The sequence below is a fragment of the Podarcis raffonei genome, chromosome 11 (genome assembly GCF_027172205.1).
Source record: "Podarcis raffonei isolate rPodRaf1 chromosome 11, rPodRaf1.pri, whole genome shotgun sequence".
NCBI lineage: Eukaryota > Metazoa > Chordata > Lepidosauria > Squamata > Lacertidae > Podarcis > Podarcis raffonei.
In genome coordinates, this window is record NC_070612.1 from 64,818,840 (window position 1) to 64,839,531 (window position 20,692).

A 20,692-nucleotide genomic window follows, 5' to 3' on the forward strand; every position below is an offset into this window, starting at 1 on the left:
TGAAAAAAGTTTAAAACAGGGATGCAGAAAGGGGAGGCATGGGGAAGTCGTTGAAATTGGGTATACGAAAAAATTTATGAAATTATACATGTTTATATGTTTGTTTGTCAGTGTTTGTTGTTTGTATTGTCTTATATTATATGTGAAAAACCAATAAAAAATTTTATAAAAAAAAATGAAAATATAGTTTGCCTTGGTCCTGGAGACTTAAGAATATGACCTTAATTATATATTTGCATGGGATTTTTTCCCCTACTCACAGTTTGGATCTCTAATGCCAGTGTGGACATTTTGGAAGTGTTACCCCAGAAAGTAAGCATTACTGACATGGGAGAACTCAAACTGCATCTTGCACAATGCAGAAAGCACAGTTCATTCTGGCCTTCCATAAGTTCCTGCTTTCAGAGCAGACAGGGAGGAAACCCTGTACGCTCATCTCATGACAAGTGTGATATAATGGGAATTTAATGTGCTAAAGGAAAGCATCCATGTTCTTTGTCGCTTCCCTTTGAATACATTCTATTACTCATCAGCAACATCATCCCGCTCTGTGGATGTGGTTATAAGGCAGTTATAAGGCAGGCTTGTGGGACAATGGAGGCAAGGATGCACAGGCCTGTTTCCAGTGTTCCCAGCAACCACTAACATCATTTTCCTGAATGAACTGCTAGCATTAGTGTGAGCTGGCTACTCTTTCTCCGGTGCCCTGGATTCTCCAGAAGATTGCAAGTATTTTGTATTCTATATTTCAGAGCTGGGGAATCTCTGGCGCTCCAGATCCTGCTGGACTACAACACCCTGCATTGCGGACCACTGTCCATGCTGGCTGGGGGCCGAGGAGGGCTCAGTCCAACAATGTCTTAGACAGCCACAGCTTATCTGTTCCCACACTACTTAATTTTAGGTCACTAATAGGAGAGCACCCAGGACAGAGCACGCCTGCATATTCAGGTGTGTTTGGGTGTCCATATGGGTTTAGGCTGGGAATGTGCTTGGTATGGTGAGATTTCCATGCATGTGCTGCTCATGGATTGGGACAGATATGTCACAGTACACATATGAGTAAAGCCTGTGATTCCATTTATCATTTCCATATTACTAAAGGCAGGCTCAGATGCATAGTTATTTGACTTAATTTGTATCTTTACAACTAACTGAGCAATGATAATGTACTGTGGTGAGAAACAGAAATCGAGGATTTAAAAAAAAACTACGGCAAACTAAGCTAAAACGCAAGTGGCTTTACAGTAAGATCAGCAATAAAATATATATTTGAAAACACTGGAGAAGGCAAGGTATAGAATACTACAACATGGAGCATATTTTGGAAAATGGGGAAAACCAGGGAGGGAGGGGTGGATGGGAGGTCAAGTTAAATGTAAATTGGAAAATAATGTACCGATAACAATTTGAAATATATAAATAAAATCTTTTTAAAAATTTGTGGTATGTTGTGAGATATTCTGAAAGAAAAATATGGAATTAATTAGGGAATTCTATAAGAGACATAATAAGAGATAATTCTTAGAAACCCTGTGGACACCATATGCATATTTAACTTACCCGCTGCTTGACAGCTTCCTAAACTCACTGACACATCATCTAGCGCCACTAGTCCACAATCCCAAAAGCTTCTACACCAGCTCACGAACACCACCTGAAATTTATAGAAAAGATGTTACTTTTTAAATGCTTTTGTTTTATCAGTCCTTGTAGTCTCCTTTTTTTAGGAAGAGAGCTTTCCTGCATTTCTTTTTTAGTGTTCTCTGCTGAAGACATTTGAACAATTTTAGTCTGAAAAGAGAGGCGTTCCTATGTAGTCTCATCTCAGCACAAGCCTATGTTAAGTAACATTTATATTTTTCTGAATGTATGATAAATCCTGACTAGCTCTAGTACAAAATATTCTTTACTATTTACATTTTTAGGCAGTACTTCATCCCAAAGGATCAGATGGCAATAAAATATATTTTATCACAACTAGTGATGGGAGGTGCGAATATTCTCCACAAATTAAATTCTAATGTAAGAACCAGTTTTACAACCCACATTTAAAAAATCTAGTAAATAATAAGTCAAGCTGTGATATTGCTAGTGTAAGTAATTTCAACTATATGTAATAGCAGGGGTCGGCAAGGCTTACCTTGTCTGGGCCAGTTCACTCCAGTGGAGATCCCTCGCCTGAGTGCATGCGATTTCTGGCATGTGTGCAGACTTGATTTCCGGTGCTGCAAAAGTGAGTCCCCACGCTGTGCTGTCGGTTTAGCGCAGTGTGCGGGGACTCACCAAGCAGGCAGCTCGGAGGCCGGTAAAACCACCCCTGTAGGCCGCTTGTGGCCCATGGGCCTCAGGTTGCTGACCCCTGTGTAACAGCCTTCTTTCTATTTTGGTGTGACCTTATTCTTAGCAATTCTATACCCTTGGCCATACAGTGATGTATACACAACATAATTAGAATTCAAAGTTGATGGAAAATATACGGTTAGTGGCAGGCTTAGTGATTAATGTGAGTCTTTCACGTTGAATTTTCAATTTCAAGTTTGGTGCAAAAAATCAAAGAACGTGAATTCACTGCATTGCCCCATTGAATAAAAGTATCTGTACAGATTTTGGTTGCCATCCTAACAGGTTTACCCATGAATAAACATGTTTTTGAATAAACACGGCCTAGGACCCTCGTACCTACTGGACCACCTCTCCTGGTATGCCCCACGGAGGTCCTCAAGGTCCATATATAGCAACACCCTAGAGGTCCCGGGCCCTAAGGAAGTTAGATTAGCCTAACCAGAGCCAGGGCCTTCTCAACACTGGCTCCGGGCTGGTGGAACGCTCTGCCTCATGAGACCAGGGCCCTGCGGGATCTGATTTCTTTCCGCAGGACCTGTAAGTCAGAGTTGTTCTGCCTGGCCTTTGCCTTGGAGTCAATTTGATTCCCTCCTCCTCCTTCTTTTTTCCTTTCTCCTCCTGTCATGAGGCTGCATTTTAATGTTTTAATGTTGTATTTTAATCTTATTTTTCAAGTTGTATTCATTCAACTTATTTTTATTATTGGTTGTTAGCCGCCCTGAGCCCAGGCTTGGCTGGGGAGGGCGGGGTATAAATAAAATTTATTATTATATAATTTTCAATGCATTAAAATGAAGATTCTATTTTAAATGAAAATTCTCTAATATTCTCATTAATCGAGAATATTCTCCAAAATATTACCATATTTTTCAGTGTAGATATTTTTTCCATAGCAATAATAGGCAAAAATAGCGGGTCCTCTTATACACGGATAGCATAGGGGGGGTTGGGCGATTGGTGTCAGCAGCCAGGAGATTGGCAGCTGCGATTCGGCTTGCGATTGGTTGCTGCGGCAAGGTCTGCTGACAATTGGCTGCAACTATGGCAATTGGACGTTGATTTACGGCAGTGTTGAGGCGTGTGTGGTTGCGTCTAGTGGGCAGGTGGGCTTTGAGTGGCGACCATGCATATGATTGGTGGCCATGGCAATGCATGCAATTTGCAGTGGTGTGCAGGCTGTAGAGCGACTGGCGGTGGTGACCCCCCGGTCACAAAATATAGGGGTTGTCTTATACATGGGGGCATATATTATCATAACATCACTAATCACAACATATAAATATTAAAGCCAATAGTATAAGATTGCAAAGCTTATGGGCAGACAGGTGAAGCAATTATTGGGTCTCCGGAATGGAAATACAGTAAGATGGACACTATACAATTTAACTAGATTAATACATTGGTGTGAGGGGAGCTACCTGATCAATTTTACCCTATACTTAAAAGATGAAACAACTGAAGGAGAAAGGGGGAGTTTCTCCACTCCTATAAATAAAAAATCTTCCATCCGTGGTAAGCCTCTGAACACAAATGGCATGTTATGGGAACACAGCCACCACAGGGAATAATCTAAAGTAGCCTTTACAAGCAGAATAAACATTGCTTCCAGGGCTGGGTTAATGTATTTGGAAACAAAAATTTCTTTTCCATGTACTATCTGAAAGGCAGTAGGCAAGTGAATAATGCAAATTGCATGCCAGACCTTAACAAAAGACCATTTGTTCCCCCTCCTATTTTATAAACCAGAAAGCTAATTCTTTTTTAGGATAATTAGTAGCAGAATTGGCAAATACAGTCATACCTCGGGTTACAGACGCTTCAGGTTGCGTTTTCTTGGGTTACGGACTGCCGAAACCCGGAAGTACCAGAACAGATTACGTCTGGGTTTCGGTGGTTGCGCATGCGCAAAAGCGCTAAATCGCGCTTTGCGCATGTGCAGAAGCGCCGGATCGCAACCCACGCGTGCGCAGACACGCAGCTGCGGGTTGTGAACGTGCATCCCACACGGATCACATTCACAACCCGAGCGTCCACTGTAAAGGCCAAAGTCTGCTGGCTGAGACTCCACTGTAGGTAGTAATTCTTCCACTGATACTTGACAGGTTTATGCTTGAAGCAAGAAGCCCTTTTGCAAGAGGCAACAAATACAATTATAAATATGTTTTCTGAACAGCATCTAACAATCTCTGCAATTATTCTGCTGCTTCATCTATAACTGATGGAACTGAAATCCCTGTGCACCTTGTAAAAACTTTGAATCTGGGTGGGGGCTGTTCAAATGTTGACTTTACATACTTCCATTTGCCATTTCAACTGGTTAATGTATCTTGCAGATGACCTGCCAACATGAATTATTTCTGTTGGCCCTTTGGTAGATACACTTTAAGTCTCCAAGCAAACAGTTCCTCAAAAACTTGCCAATGAACAATCACATGAATTAAATTACAAATTCTCAAGAGGATCTAAATCTGCATAGTCTTTTCAATTTAATGTAGCATGACAGCTGAACAATATCTCACATTTAATCATACTGCATGAAGTACCGTATCTTGCTTTCTGTGATATATTCAACATCAAATGAGAAACTATTGCAACAAATCATTTCCATTCTTACTGAAGCTAATGTAGTGATTTGCCCTTTCATTATGTTTCTTCAGACCCAACACTCTAGCCATTATTTCTTTATTATTACATTTCTATCCCACTTTTCTTCCACAGAGCTCAAGCTGGCACACATGGTTCTCCCCCTCCCCATGTTACCCTCCTGTGGGGCAGGACAGGCTGAGAGGTGGTGACTGTCCCAAGGTCACTCAGTGACCTTCATGCACAGGTGGGGATTTGAACCCTGGTCTCCCAGAGGATACCCACACTAGCTATTTCAGCCATCTTTGTTGTTCTTTCATGCCACAGTATCTGAAAACTACGGTGATCTAATGTGTCTTCTCGTTTGATTTTTTAAAAAATCCATGATGTGAGGACAAAATTGGTGAGTTTCCAGTTGTTTATCATCTGTACTTTCAAGCTCACGGGGCACAACCAAACAAATCACAAATAGAAACATGAACTGCACGTATGCACACAATGTAGAATAATTTTTAAATATCAGGGTTTCCACTTCTGCAATGATACTGTTTTTCCCTCCACAGAGGTTACATTAAATTATCAGAAAACATGGTTACAATTTGTAAATGTGTTGAGTACCTTCCTACAATGGATGAGTCAAAATACTGTAATAGGATCTCTGCTCTAAGCCTCACTGCCAAAGAGGAGGCTAGGAAAGCGGTAGAACTTTGAATTCCAGAAAGAAGAACAGGATTTAGAAGATGAGTTGAGCACAGAAGTATACAGGCAGCTCCATATAATTAATTAAAGTGTTCACAACATAGTCAATATTATTTAATATACACAATTAATAGATTTAATATATTTATTTATTAAGCAAATTTAATCTGTCCCTGGCAGATGCACTGCACGGAAATGCAGGAGAACCCAGTATTTGTGTGTGTAAAAGAGAATCCAGCCCCTGGAATCCTGCCCAGAGAAGATCCAAGTGCACAGAGCAGGAGTCAAAGTGACCCCAAAGGTCCCCTTTCCTTATTAATGTCTGTGTGTGGATGTGAGAGACACTGGAGGGGATCTGAAAAATCTTCCCTCTCCAATCGAAAAACAGGAGTCCGAGTTTGCTTTCCCCCACCAGACAGGTTTTTCTGCACAGCTGATACCTACCTACCGCAATCTCCCCAAACCCCTGCCGCTCCTTCCCACCCCACTGATCCCCCTTCTCTAGGGCCCAGCCAGACCCTTGACTTGTGCGCACCAAAGACAGTGAGGAGTGCCCCCAACTCCCCACCACCACCACCAGCCCCCGTCCGGGGACGGCTCTCACCTAGCCTTTTGCTCCCTCCTTCCTGACTCTATGGGGTCAGGCGGCTTCCATCTTCAGAGTCTACATTTCCCCTGTGGCAACTGCTACATGAAGCTGCTGAGTGAAGCCATGTAAACATTCCTCCTTTTTAATCTGGTCCTGGTGAGGCAGTAGAAATACTGGACCAATGTCTGATACTAGTATTTCCAGTCCTAGGACGACACTTTAACCATTATACCAGTACTTCTCAAATGTTTTTAAATTGGTTCAACTTGTTACTCATTCTTTCAGGACCCACTTGTCAACCAAGTACCTCAGGTTACATACGCTTCAGGTTACAGACTCCGCTAACCCAGAAATAGTACCTTGGGTTAAGAACTTTGCTTCAGGATGAGAACAGAAATTGTGCTCTGGCGGCACGACAGCAGCAGGAGGCCCCATTGGCTAAAGTGGTGCTTCAGGTTAAGAACAGTTTCAGGTTAAGTACAGACCTCCAGAAAGAAATAAGTACTTAACCAGAGGTACCACTCCATTTCCCCTTCTGCAACAGAAAATCCAACAATGTCACTTTATTTGTGAGTGAATATAGTGTGGGCATTATCTATGGGAATAATTTAATTGGGAGTACAGCAGGAAGTGGATAATGACCACATGCTTACAACTGTTTTATTCTTGCTTCATAAGGCTTTGTTTTGGCTTATCAGTGACTTTGTGCTGATACAGGTTTCATACTGATTGTTTTAGTAGATGTTAATTGGTTGTATCTGTATTTCTTGGTTACTGAATTGTAATGTGAATTGTCCAGAAGTCATGGCCGATTGTGTTGTATATAAATGCACCCCAAAATAAAATATAGTCACAGATATCAGATCTCCAGTATCCCATGTTTAAAGTATAATGTGGACAAATTATGCAGATGCTTTTCTGTCCAAGGATAAAAAAGGAACAGCAATTGCAGCACTGAAGAATGGAGGAGAAAAGAGCCCTGAGAGAAAACCAAGGCTGGAGGCTATTCCTGTTGCATCTCCTGTATATTCAAACAGTTACACAGTGCAACAGAAATGGCTACCTGAACAGAAAAATAGGATAGTGATGTGTTTAGCAAGTCCTCAGCATTCAATTAGACTTCCCGTGTCTTAATTTTACAAGTCTGTTTCTTCACTGGTGAAACTATACCTCTTTGATTCTTTTTACAACAGGGAAATATTTTGTCCTAAACAGAAATTATTCTTAGCCTCCCCCTTTCTTACACAGTCACCAACAAGAAAGTGAGGAGAAAAATCAATGTTTTACAATATATTTATGGTATGATAAAATTTTAGGGGGCACACACATAGTGAACTCACATTAGTTTCCAGAAAACTAATCCTTTACCCTTCAGAATTTAGGAAATAGTCCCTGAGAAAATTACACTTTATTTTAGCATACAGAACAATCCCAAAAGCCATTTTGGCTCTCCTAATGACTCTAAATATTTCCTCTGTAGAAGGAAATATCTTGCAGAAACTTTCCCAGTACAGTGGTACCTCACTTTAAGAACAGTCCTGTTTACGAACTCCACAAAACCAGAAGTAGTGTCCTGGTTTGCAAACTTTACCTCGGTCTAAGAACGGAAGCCAAACGGTGGAAGGGCACTGGCAGCGGGAGGCCTCATTAGGGAAAGCACACCTCAGTTTAAGAATGGTTTCGGTTTAAGAACGGACTTCAGGAATGGATTAAGTTCGTAAACCAAGATACCACTGTATTTCTTTTCCGCTTACAAATCCTGTTTTAAGGGCATATTTTGTGTATGAATAGGGTAGGCCTGTGACCTGGATTCAAGAATTGAGGAATTTACCAACTCAAAAGAATGCCCCAGACTGGCCAGGTAATGCAATTAGTAGCCATTATCAGGTAGCTTTTTTTCTTTTTTAAATGATATTTATTAAGATTTTCCACCATAGTACAATAAAAAATCAAAAAAGAGAAAAAACAAAAAAAGGTTAAAAACACATAAAGTTCACAATCCTTATTTTCTATAACATATTTCCCTGACTTCCCCACACCTCTCCCTCTTGTATTCCAGTTCAAATTGTTGGTTCAACAAGTTCTTATCCCTATTTTTAAACCTTTTTATATTTAGTTCTTTTTTTTAAAAAAAACCAAATTTGCCTTATAGACTTCGTATTTATACATCATTGCTTATTCTTTAAACCTTTTTCTAAAATCGGCCTAAATTCCCTTCCACGATTTCCCCAATTTTCATACAAATATCTAAACAAAATAAAAACAGAACAGGTTAGATTATACACCCTTTGGATTCCCAAACTCCACCCCCCCTTTCCCGGTTTCAATCCCCAACAAACGTCCATCAGTCCATCTACTATCAGCCTGGAGATCTCACATCCGAGGCTCTTAATTCTCTCTCAGTTCCTCTCTGCCGGTTTTTTTTTTGTAGTCCTTGATATTAAACACCAAATCTCGGAGAAGCTCTAGCCCAATAAGGTCCATGTTTCTTCCAGCCAGACCTCCATATTTAAAAGTGGAGCCTGAGTCTTGTTTCTTAATCCTTTCAAGTCCAAATGTCCCCAAAGCTCCACCTTCCACCTTAATCAAATTTGTAATCCTTAGGTCTTCAGATCTCCACATAATGAGATCCCTCCATTTTTCAGTTTCTGATTCAAACCAGATTTTCATCATCAAGTTCTTATTTTCCTTTGTAGCCATCATGTCAGGCCTCTGCCCTTCCTTTATCTTTGACAACATTGCAGCTCCTCCTTCCTTTTCCTCAGGAACAACATATACCTCTTTCCCCTCACTCTCAAATCTCTCAAGTTTCTCTTCTTGGCCAGCTGCATAAGCTTCCTGAGTCAAATCCTTATCAAATTCAATGAATTTGTTTACTGTTAAGTCCAGAGTTGCAACATTTGTAGCCAAAACATCAACTTGGCCTTGTAACTTTCCCAAGAGAACAAAGACTCTGTCCAACTTAGCTTGAATTTCCCCTCCTTCAGCCATTCTTGTAATGTCCCAAAACCCCCTCTAGAGGGATTTTGGTTACTTAGTATTCCTTCCAGTTCAAATCCAAAAATCAAATTAGTTTGTATCAGTTCTTCCTTATTTTCGACAAAGTATAATCAAATTGTCACAGATATAGCCAGCAGAAGCAGTAGAAACAAAGTTCCCTTTTTCCGTCTTGACAGCTAGTTTGACAGCTGTCAAATTCTTCAGTACCTTTCCAACAGGCTTTCTCGCGGATCACTCCCGGGTCTGAGGGGTGGTGGTACCTCAGCTCAAAATTAGCTCTTATCCTCCAGTACAATTACTTGTAGTGCCAAATCATGAAATTAGTGTCTTTTGCCCAATAAAGAGAAAGAATTCTCACGACCTTAGTTAGCAGGTCCTTGTTTTAGGTTGTTTACAGGACGGGGAGACGGGCTTCCTGTTTACGCCTTCCCCGATCGTGCCTAATTCACAGAAGATTTTCTTTGCAAATCCAAATTCCGTACTACTCACGGGTTGTTGTTTTGAAGTCCAAATCACAAGAAGTCAGTGCTCTCCGGCCATGGCAGAGCGGCTTCACTCCGCAGGAGAAGCAGTCGACTCTCAGCACCGCGCCACTCACCCCGTCCCCCGTTCCGTAGCCTTTAAAAAGGCTCCTTCACGGGTTGGGGGGGCGCTAATGGTGCCCGCCGAGTCACCAGGTTCACAGGCTTCACCGCCTGTGATTTCTAAGGGTCCCCGCATCGCCGCCGCGGCAAGACCCAACTCCTACGGAGCCGATTCCCTCCGGAGCTCGGAGGGAATCCGCCATTAGCCGATGGCGCTAACCCAGAAGCCATTATCAGGTAGCTTTTATATGCCTGTTGTGTTTGTCCATGGAGTTTTCTTGGCAGGGATACTGGAGTGGCTTGTGCTCACTGGAAGGACAGATCCTGAAGCTGAGGCTCCAATACTTTGCCCACCTCATGAGAAGAGAAGACTCCCTGGAAAAGCCCCTGATATTGGGAAAGATGGAGGGCACAAGGAGAAGGGGACGACAGGACGAGATGGTGGGACAGTGTTCTCGAAGAGACCAGCATGAGTTTGACCAAACTGCGGGAGACGGTGGAGGACAGGAGTGCCTGGCGTGCTCTGGTCCATGGGGTCACGAAGAGGCGGACACGACTAAACAACTAAACAACAACCAGTGGCGTAGCGTGGGGGTGCAGGGGGGGCTGGCCGCACCGGGCGCAACATCTGGGGGTTAGGGTTAGGGTGCGCAAATCCATGGGTTGGGGCGCAAATCCACGGGTTAGGGGGCGCAAATTACTTGCCTTGCCCCGGGTGCTGACAACCCACGCTACGCCACTGACAACAACATCAGGTAGCTTGTAAGACAGGAGACAAGCTGCACTCTCATATTTCTGTTGTAGATGTGTATGATGTCTTTGGGGTAGGTTTTGGCTAAGGGGTTGGGCAATTTCTAAAGTCTTTAAAAGTTTTTGCACACCTTTGTTTTGGTTCCTCACCTCTTTGCAAGAGAAGGGGAACTCTGCTGCAGTAGGAAATTAAAGATCTTCCCTGCTTTCCTTCTACTGGTTCCTGCCTCCATTCATTCTTCTCTGACCAATCATGGACTTGCGCCTTGGGAGGTTGGGATGCAAAAGCCAATCCCAATTTTTTCTACAACAATAGAAAAATTACTGACAGCAAATAATAAAGTTCTGTCTTGAGAAACTATTGCAAGAGTACAACATGGAAGTGGTCCCTTTAGAGCAGTTATGGGACAAACCGGTTTCAAGACAGAACTGTCTATGTTTATTATAAATGATCTATTGTTTTTAAGTTGGTACAGTGGTACCTCGGGTTAAAAACTTAATTCCTTCTGGAGGTCCGTTCTTAACCTGAAACTGTTCTTAACCTGTAGCACCACTTTAGCTAATGGGGCCTCCTGCTGCCGCCGCACCACCAGCACGCAATTTCTGTTCTCATCCTGAAGCAAAGTTCTTAACCTGAGGTACTATTTCTGGGTTAGCAGAGTCTGTTACCTGAAGCATCTGTAAGCTGAATCGTCTGTAACCCGAGGTACCACTGTACTGGTGTTTTTACAGCCCCCCGAAATTTGGAACATGCTGGGATCTTCACTGCTTAATCAGGCCTAGATCCCTGTTCCTCCAAAAAGCAACAGTGTTTGACTGGACAGGGTAGAATTCCTTAGGAAAACATGTAGTTTAAAAAATCCTAAAGTTTCTGCCCCTTTTCATCCTTGGGCTCCAGCAAAATAACTCTCATGATGGTAGGGATTTTTTTAGCATTAAGTCCTTACTTTGTTGATGGACAGAGAGTGAACTATTAACTACAGATACTCTTATTTTTGTTTTAAGTTGAACTGTTAGCTGTATTTACCGTTAAAAATCTTTATTGATTTATCGCTTATCTGGTTAAACTCACACTCAAGAGTTTTCTAAGATGGCCAATCACATTTTGTATCCATGGCCTCCTTGCTACTTTTCCTGTACAAAATACTCCAGCCAGTAACTGCCTGAAACAGCTAATTCAAACATATATTGGAAAACCCTACACAGCCTCAGAAACAAGAGTTCTTTCATTCATCCGTTACGCAGTTTTGACTCAAAGAACAAATATGTTCACAAAACGCTGCACCAAAAGCTAAAGTATGGACTTCATTTAATATTTGCATGATGTACTCTTTACAGTGTGGAGGAGCATGGAGTAAAATAAGTTGCTAAAAAGTTTTAGAAGGTTTTTCCAACTACAAAAGTTATGTAACCAGGACGGTTCTAAAAAGGATGGAATGGAAACATCTGATTCTCTCACTCTATTTGACATTCAAGGATGGCCAAAATACAACTTGGCTGTATAGACTATTTACTATTTCCATAGACAACCAGGAAATCAAAGTTGCATAAATCAACCACAGGCCAGCTCAAACAAGTGCTAGGCATGAAGATTCATGAGAAGGAATAAAGCTGGAGAACAGGAAAATATCAACTGATTTTCATTAAGCTTGCATTGAGATTACAAATGGGACCCGTAAGAAAATGCTGTGCACTAAATTATAAATTCTACATGTTCTTCATTCAATGTAAAAGTTTTGCAACCACAATCATTCGCTGCCCCCTTTGCTGGTGACATATTATTGTGTACACAGCACTCAAGGTGTGATCTTACTTGTGTGGACCCTTTGTCTCTTCTGTAATGCCTCCTATATTGCACTATATATAACTGGGAAGCACTGGCCTGCGAGCACTCCAGTTGGAGAACAGCCTTGACCAAAGGTGTTATGGACTCTGAAGACACTCGAACTCAGGACGCAAGGGAGAAACGTGCTAAGAGGAAGGCACGTTTGGCAAACCCTCACCGGGACCAACTCCCATCCAGAAACCTATGTCCCCACTGTGGAAGGACGTGTGGATCCAGAATTGGCCTCCACAGTCACTTACGGACTCACTGTTAAAACCGTGTTTATGGAAGACAATCTTACTCAGCTATGAGTGATTGCCGAAGAAGAAGAAGAAGAAGAAGAAGAAGAAGAAGAAGAAGAAGATTGCACTATAGACTGTGATCCCCTTGAGTCAGGGACCTCCCCTCTTGACTTTGCAAAGCACTGTGTACATAAATGGTGTTACCTTATTTAGTATTATTAGTAGCGATAATGAAAACGAGTCTCCTGTTGATGACACCTAATATGCCATTGGTCTTTCGACTCATAGCATTATACTGTTATTTTGCCACCCACTATAACCCCTAAATGTTTTCAAGAAGTGCTACCACTTATCCAAGTTGCCATTTAATGCTTGCATATTTAGTTCATTTTTCTTATTGTAATATTTTAGGTTTTTCCCAAAAAAAAGGAGAGCGAGAGAGCGAGGGTGCACTATTTATATTTACAGCAAACAGAATGAAACTCACACGACCATACTACTAACTTGTTTAGTTGAAGAAATCTTAAAGATGTGATGAGGATACTACTTCTACTTCTACTCCTACTCCTAATAATAAAATGACCTTGAGGCATTGCTTCTTTTTTGAGAAGAGCAAATCTAGAATATGGAAACAGGTAGAAATAGCAGTAAGGAATATGGAGAGCTAAAGCAGAAACATACTTTGTACACCTCACATGATTTTGATATGTAAGTCATACCGTACTCCCTGACATGCATAGGGACAGCACATAGATACATACACGCATGAACAGCTGCAGCTACACAGAGGCAAGATCTCTCCTACCTCTCCCATTCTGCAGAGCACCCATATCAAAGCAGATAACTTCTCTCATCATCGGTAGTAGTTCCCATTGCTCATCAAAAACTGTTCATGTTGCTCCTACTTGTCTTTTTAGCTGACCTTGAAGCAAAAATGCTGAAGGCACTTAATGCTGAGTGCTTTAAAGTATGGCTATTGGTACTGTCATCTCTTTGCAGTTTTTTGCAGATAAAGTCATGCAGATTTGGAAAGAGCAGGGCCGGGGCGGGAGAGTGCTAGAGTTCTGTCTGGTCCTGTTACATGGGATCAATTCCAATCTGTTACCTCCGAGGATGTGGACAGGTTGCTTGGATGGGTGAAACTGACCACCTGTCTCCTTGATCCTTGCCCATCCTGGCTTATAAAAGCTAGCCGGGAAGGGCTGGGAGATGGGCTTCACGGGGTGGTGAATGCTTCTCTCTGTGAGGGAGCCTTCCCAGACCCACTGAAAGAGGCGGTTATTAAACCGCTTCTTAAAAAAATATCTTTAGACCCAGCCAATATGGCCAACTATCACCCAGTCTCAAATCTTCCATTCTTGGGCAAGGTGATTGAGCGAGTGGTTGCTGAACAACTCCAGGCAACTCCATTTGGATCCCTTCCAGTCGGGATTTAGGCCTCATCATGGGACTGAAACTGCTTTGGTTGCACTGGTCGATGATCTCTGGCGGGCAAGGGACAAAGGTGAAAGCTGTTTCCTAGTTCTGCTGGATCTCTCTGTGGCCTTTGATACCATTGACCACAACATCCATCTGGAGCAGGGGTAGGCAACCTAAGGCCTGGGGGCCAGATGTGCCCCAATTGCCTTCTCAATCCAGCCTGTGGACGGTCCAGGAATCAGCGTGTTTTTACATGAGTAGAATGTGTTCTTTTATTTAAAATGCATCTCTGGGTTATTTGTGGGGCATAGGAATTTGTTCTTTTTCAAAATATAGTCCAGCCCACCACATGGTCTGAGGGACGGTGGACTGGCCCATGGCTGAAAAAGGTTGCTGACCCCTGGTCTAAAGGGGCTGGGAGCTGGGGGCACTGTTATACAGTGGTTCTGCTCCTTCATTCCGGGTGCTGTGACCACAAAGTGGTGTTCAGACCCCTGGGCTCTCACTTGTAGGATGCCTCAGGGTTCTGTCCTCTCCCCCATGCTTTTTAACATCTGCATGCAGCCACTGGGAGAGATCATCGGGGGTTTGGGCTGAGTGTTCATCAGTATGCGGATGATACCCAGCTCTACCTATCTTTTAAATCAGAACCAGTGAAGGCGGTGAAGGTCCTGTGTGAGTGTCTGGAGGCAGTTGGAAGATGGATAGCAGCAAACAGATTGAGGTTGAACTCTGACAAGACTGATGTACTGTTTTGGGGGGACGGGGCAGGCAGGTGTGAAGGACTCCCTGGTTCTGAATGGCGTAATCATGCCCCTGAAGGACCAGGTGCGCAGCCTGGGAGTCATTTTGGGCTCCCAGCTGTCCATGGAGGTGCAGGTCAATTCTGTGTCCAGGGCAGCTGTTTATCAGCTCCATCTGGTATGCAGGTGAGACCCTACCTGTCTGTGGACTGTCTTGCCAGAGTGGTGCATGCTCTGGTTATCTCTCACTTGGACTACTGCAATGTGCTCTATGTGGGGCTACCTTTAAAGGTGACCCAGAAACTACAAGTAATCCAGAATGCGGCAGCTAGACTGGTGACTGGGAGTGGCTGCCGAGACCACATAACTTTGAGAGATTTATTGCAAGCAAAGTGTGCTAATAAATCTTGTACCCACACGCTTCCTTTGGTGTGAGCTTCGCAGAATACGCAATGTCATTGGAAGCCAATTTAAGTCTGAACGCTGTCCTTCTGGACAATGAAGGAAAGAATGGCTTGAAAGCTACAACTAGTGTTTATTGTAGAAAACAGTAAGAAACACATAGATTACTATATACAGATACAGAGTGTTAACAGCATGTACACTCCCTCAGCAAACTGCCATTAACCAATCCCTCATACTCTAACCACCACAGACAGAAAGACTGCTCTGTTACAGTGTAACACTGATTGGCTGAGCTCAACCAATCCTTATCTTATACCTACTGTTAACCAATCAACAGGCTGTCTGTGAGGAAGACTTATGTTTCTGGGCAGGCTGCCAAGAATATCTCTGAGACCACATAAGACCAATCCTGAAAGACCTACCTTGGCTCCCAGTACATTTCTGAGCACAATTCAAAGTGTTGGTGCTGACCTTTAAAGCCCTAAACGGCCTCGGTCCTGTATACCTGAAGGAGCGTCTCCACCCCCATCGTCCAGCCCAGACATTGAGGTCCAGCGCCGAGGGCCTTCTGGCGGTTCCCTCGCTGCAAGAAGTGAGGTTACAGGGAACCAGGCAGAGGGTCTTATCGGTATTGGCGCCCGCCCTGTGGAACGCCCTCCCACCAGATGTCAAGGAAATAAACAACTATCTGATTTTTAGAAGACATCTGACGGCAGCCCTGTTTAGGGAAGTTTTTAATGTTTGATGTTGCTTTATTACTATTATTATTATTATTATTATTATTATTATTATTCCGTTGGGAGCCGCTCAGAGTGGGTGGGGTATAGATAATAAATAATAATAATAATAATAATAATAATAATAATAATAAGCCTTATTTCATGTAATAGACAAACAATTTGCAGAGAGTGCAGCACAAAACCACCCCTACCAGAAATGCTTGTGCTAATGGAGACTTATCAGTGCTCAATTATTCCACAAGTAAATAACTGCAGCCCCCCTGTCCAGGCCTTCAAGCAGCCAAACACAATAAGGTTGTCACACGACTAGGCAAAACTATATTGTCCATTATTGGCTCCTTTCTTTTCTTTTCTTTTTTTATAAATATTTTATTAAATTTTCCATAATATCTCCAATCATACAATTTTAACATCACATATTTTAAATTATTGGACCTCCCTCAACCCCTCTGACAATCATCCATAATTGAATTCCTATCTTCACATTCCTTAATTATAATATCGCCTTTTAATACATTTTTCTATCCTCTTTTACATTTTTGCGATATTCCTTATTTTTTCACAAAGCTTCTTTGAAACACACTAGCGTTGTATTTTCCTCACATACAGTTTTCAAAGGCTCCTTTCTTTTCTTAACCCCAGTTGTAGGTTCTCAATAGGAAAGTTTAAACTGAGGTGAACCCTATAGCAAATAGGTAGTGGCTGGTGTCTCTCTTTCCTGGGAGGGGTGCTCATATTGTATCCAATTTAAATATCACATTTTGGTTTGATTAATTGGGAAATTGCCTTTAGAACCAATTGCTACTCAACCCATTTAGTGGCTAAATCTTTATCTGTGATCACATTCCCATCTGTCAGGGAAGTTTCAATGGAAAATAATAGAAGGGGGGAAATATCATGCCTTACTTTGGAACCCTGCAATCTGACATACAGAAATTACTGGTCATTACCTTGGCAGGCATGGGCTTTTTGAAGCTGATCTCCACTTGCGTCCAGACTCCTCTGGGAGTTTCCAAGACAGACCAGATTTTCTCTTGTACCACATGGTTCTCTTCAAAGATGTAAACAGCCAGGGCATCAGTCATTTTGAAAAAGCCATATAAGGCATAATAGAACCGCAGACAATACTGTAAATTTCCTGGCAAAGTAGTGCTGTACAAACGGCCAATGTACCCAGGTTGTGATGTAAACTTTGTATTCGCTAGCAAGTAGTAACCTGCAAAACAATGCAATGTTAAAAAACATTTCTGGCCAACTCGTTCCATCACCTCATTTTAGGACACTTTTAGGCATTTCATTGGATTCTAGAGTTACAGAAAATTTCCGCTGGCAAAGTTGCAAGTTATAACCATTACTGATTATATAACACCATGTTTCTAAATGAGTGTTTGAAAGAAAACCTCCCAAATAAGTTTCACCTATATTGCATTTAGCCAACTACCAGGTGTTATTGAAGATCAAGACATTTCAATCTCACAATGGGAGAACTTCTTTCTCTGCAGGAAGCCCTGGCTTCACCAGTTCAGGTGGAGGCTGACTCGGCTCCAAGGCCATCCAGGTAAAGGTAAAGGTAAAGGTACCCCTGCCCGTACGGGCCAGTCTTGCCAGACTCTAGGGTTGTGCGCTCATCTCACTCTATAGGCTGGGAGCCAGCGCTGTCCGCAGACATTTCCGGGTCACGTGGCCAGCGTGACAAGCTGCATCTGGCGAGCCAGCGCAGCACACGGAAACGCTGTTTACCTTCCCGCTGGTAAGCGGTACCTATTTATCTACTTGCACCCGGAGGTGCTTTCGAACTGCTAGGTTGGCAGGCGCTGGGACCGAACGATGGGAGCGCACCCCGCCGCGGGGATTCGAACAGCCGACCATGCGATCGGCAAGTCCTAGGCCATCCAGACGTGACGCTAAATCACACAACACATTTTCCCCAAGCAGCTCCTCAGTAGATATTAAAGCTCTATTGAACACATTGTTGGATACTGAATTATAGTTTAGATCATATTGCTGTGTCACTGACCATACTTCACTGCTCACCAGATTGACAGTGCAATCCTATGCAATCCTATTCAGAAGTGGGTAACACCCACTGAGTTGAATGGGGCTTATTCCCAGGTGAGTACAGACTGCAGGTTAAGCCAGTCTCTATCTGAAGTAGTTTGGTAAAATTCATTTTTACCAGAAAAGCTATTCTGAGGTAAAGTAACAAAGATTCTCATGGCACCTTAAATACTATAGTATGTATTATGGAAGATAATAGATACCCACTTCACCAGATACATGAAGTATAATCCCAAAATGGCAGGCAGATGTACACACACGTAGAGAGAAATGAGGTCAGAGAAAATGCTATTTCTGAGAGTTCTTAAATAGTACTTCATTTACTAAGCCTTTAATGAAGCAGCTGGTAACAGGGGATTTTGGACTTAAAGCAACTTCAGAATATCAAGGAATTGCATTTATCACTTGATCTTGATTTCATTCACCACCATGTGACCACTGATTCTCTTCTCAGAAAACTGATGGGGCACGAAAGCCGAGCTAAACACCTTTTAGTCAGTTTTTATAATAGCTATTCAAACCTCAGCTCATGTGTGCCATCTCCTCCAGCTGCCCAGAAACAATATTTTCTGGTGTTTGTCCATAGTAAATCACTGATCCTGTTTTTGCCTTTCAGGTAAGTAAAAACTTATTATGTGTATCATATTATTTGTTATAGATAGATAATACTTTATTCGGCTATAGGCCCACAAGGTAAAACCAATCAATAAATAAAATAGCATTTTACATTCTAAAATATCAACTAAAATATTTCAACACATAATCTCCTTCACGTTACATACAATCTCTAGATGTACCATATTGTGGCCTTGAATATAAAGATGGTGGATAGAGTTTACTAGATTTTTAATAGTCATGCAGCATTCCATTAAGTCTTTTATATGAAAGAACTGAATTCAGGAATCTGGCAACCTGTAATGTTCTATAAGAGTCAATGTCCTGGAGTAGATAGGCTAGATGTAATTCAGGTGGTTTAGCAACAGTTTCCAAAATGATTGAACTCAGAATCCTTGATTGGGGAACAATATATAAAGGACAATTAAACAAGATATGATAAAGGGATTCTATTGATTTGTTGTCACGTGCGCATAAAACAGAGGTTTTACCGTTAGAAAATCTATTGCTCAGCACATTTGAGGGGAACACATTAAATCTGGCTCTAACAAAAGCGAATCTATGTGACGCAACCGATAAGGTAGACAGATATCGAGGTATCTGGGACATAAATGTAATGCCCTGATTTATCGGGGAACATGTACCTCCACCTGTAGTAAGATTTTGTTGCAAATCAACCTCCTCCAATCTTTGTTTGATGACCTTTTTTGCTGTAATTAGATCTAAATTTAGTATATCGGAAGGCGAGATTCCATAAGACAACAGTTTGGAATGGATTTTTGTTGCCCATGGGCTGGTAAATTCATCTCTCCAAAGGCACTGAATAAGATGGTAATTGGGCAATTTATGCCAAAGGGACAGCCAGTAATTAAAGGCATGTCTCCACACCAGGATCTCTAAGGAGGGGGTCTTAAGTTCTAAGCGAATAGCCGAGTTGCTTACACAGGAGGGTAGTTTCAAAAGGCGTCTGAGAAAAAGATTTTGCAATGTCACCAGAGGCATGAGGTTTACAAAAGCGCCCCATAAAGGGACCGCATAGGCCATAGTTGCAACCACTTTTGCACTATAAACTTTTAAGGCAGATGGAACATGCATAGCCCCCTCTGTAAAGAAAAAGCGTAATAGAGCGTAGATAAGGGCTTTGCCCTTATTTTGTAAGTATGTGATATGCGCTTTCCATCCCATATTATGCTGGAAGTAAATTCCTAGATATTGAAATTTGTAGACTTGTTCAATTGGCTTCTCCTCGAGTTCCCACCTATACAATTTACAACTCCTGGAAAAAATTAGGACTTTAGATTTGGAATGGTTAATAGTAAGTAAATTTGTTTGGCAATATAACGCGAAGATCTTAAAGGCCCTCCTCAAACCGATTCTTGAATATGAGAGGATCACCGCATCGTCAGCGTACAATAGTAAGGGGCAGCGATAGTCTGCAAGCCTGGCTGCGTGAATGGTGGTTTGGGCCTCAACTAGGGGAGTTCTCATGTCACTAATATAGAGGTTAAAGAGATAGGGGGCAAGGATGCACCCTTGTCGTACCCCCTTTGCCAATTTTTCCCATAGCAGCTCTCTAGAGATACTGTCAAAAGCCGCCTTCAGGTCTATAAAAGCGGCACATAGAAGACCATGAGTGGGGGAAGAATACTTCTGCGCCAAATGATATAGAATTATTGCATGGTCGATAGAAGCACGATTTGGTCTAAACCCGGCCTGTTCATGGCCTATCAGATTGGAATCTTTGGCCCATTGGGTTAGTCTGGTTAGCAGGAAGCGAGTATAGATTTTTCCGATGATTGATAATAAACTGATATTACGATAGTTTCCTGGGTCCTCTGGTGGTCCTTTTTTATATATAGGAATTATGATGGACTCCTTCCATGATCTAGGTATCTGGGCCGTGGCATTAATTGCATCAAAGATTTTTGCAAGAATTTTGGCCCACCATGCTGGGTGTTGTTTAATAGCTTCCGCCGGGATCAGATCGGGCCCTGGGGCTTTATCAGTTTTCAGTTTAGCAATTAAATCAACTATTTCCTCCGGGTCAGTATCTGGCCATATGGGCAAGTGACATGAAAGAGTATCAGAATGAGT

The 20,692-nt window shown here is 42.2% G+C and overlaps 1 protein-coding gene across 5 annotated transcripts in view; it reads right to left on the reverse strand.

Annotated features, from left to right (window-relative positions):
* Nucleotides 1-20,692, reverse strand: part of MAMDC2 (MAM domain containing 2) — an 87,935-nt gene that overhangs the window by 13,887 nt on the left and 53,356 nt on the right. For all 5 annotated transcript variants that reach the window (XM_053408830.1, XM_053408831.1, XM_053408832.1 and 2 more), the window contains 2 exons: nucleotides 16,876-17,141; nucleotides 1,564-1,657 (listed from right to left, as the gene is read on the reverse strand). In XM_053408830.1, coding sequence (XP_053264805.1) covers nucleotides 1,564-1,657; nucleotides 16,876-17,141 — 360 coding nt within the window. The remainder of the gene's footprint in view (nucleotides 1-1,563; nucleotides 1,658-16,875; nucleotides 17,142-20,692) is intronic.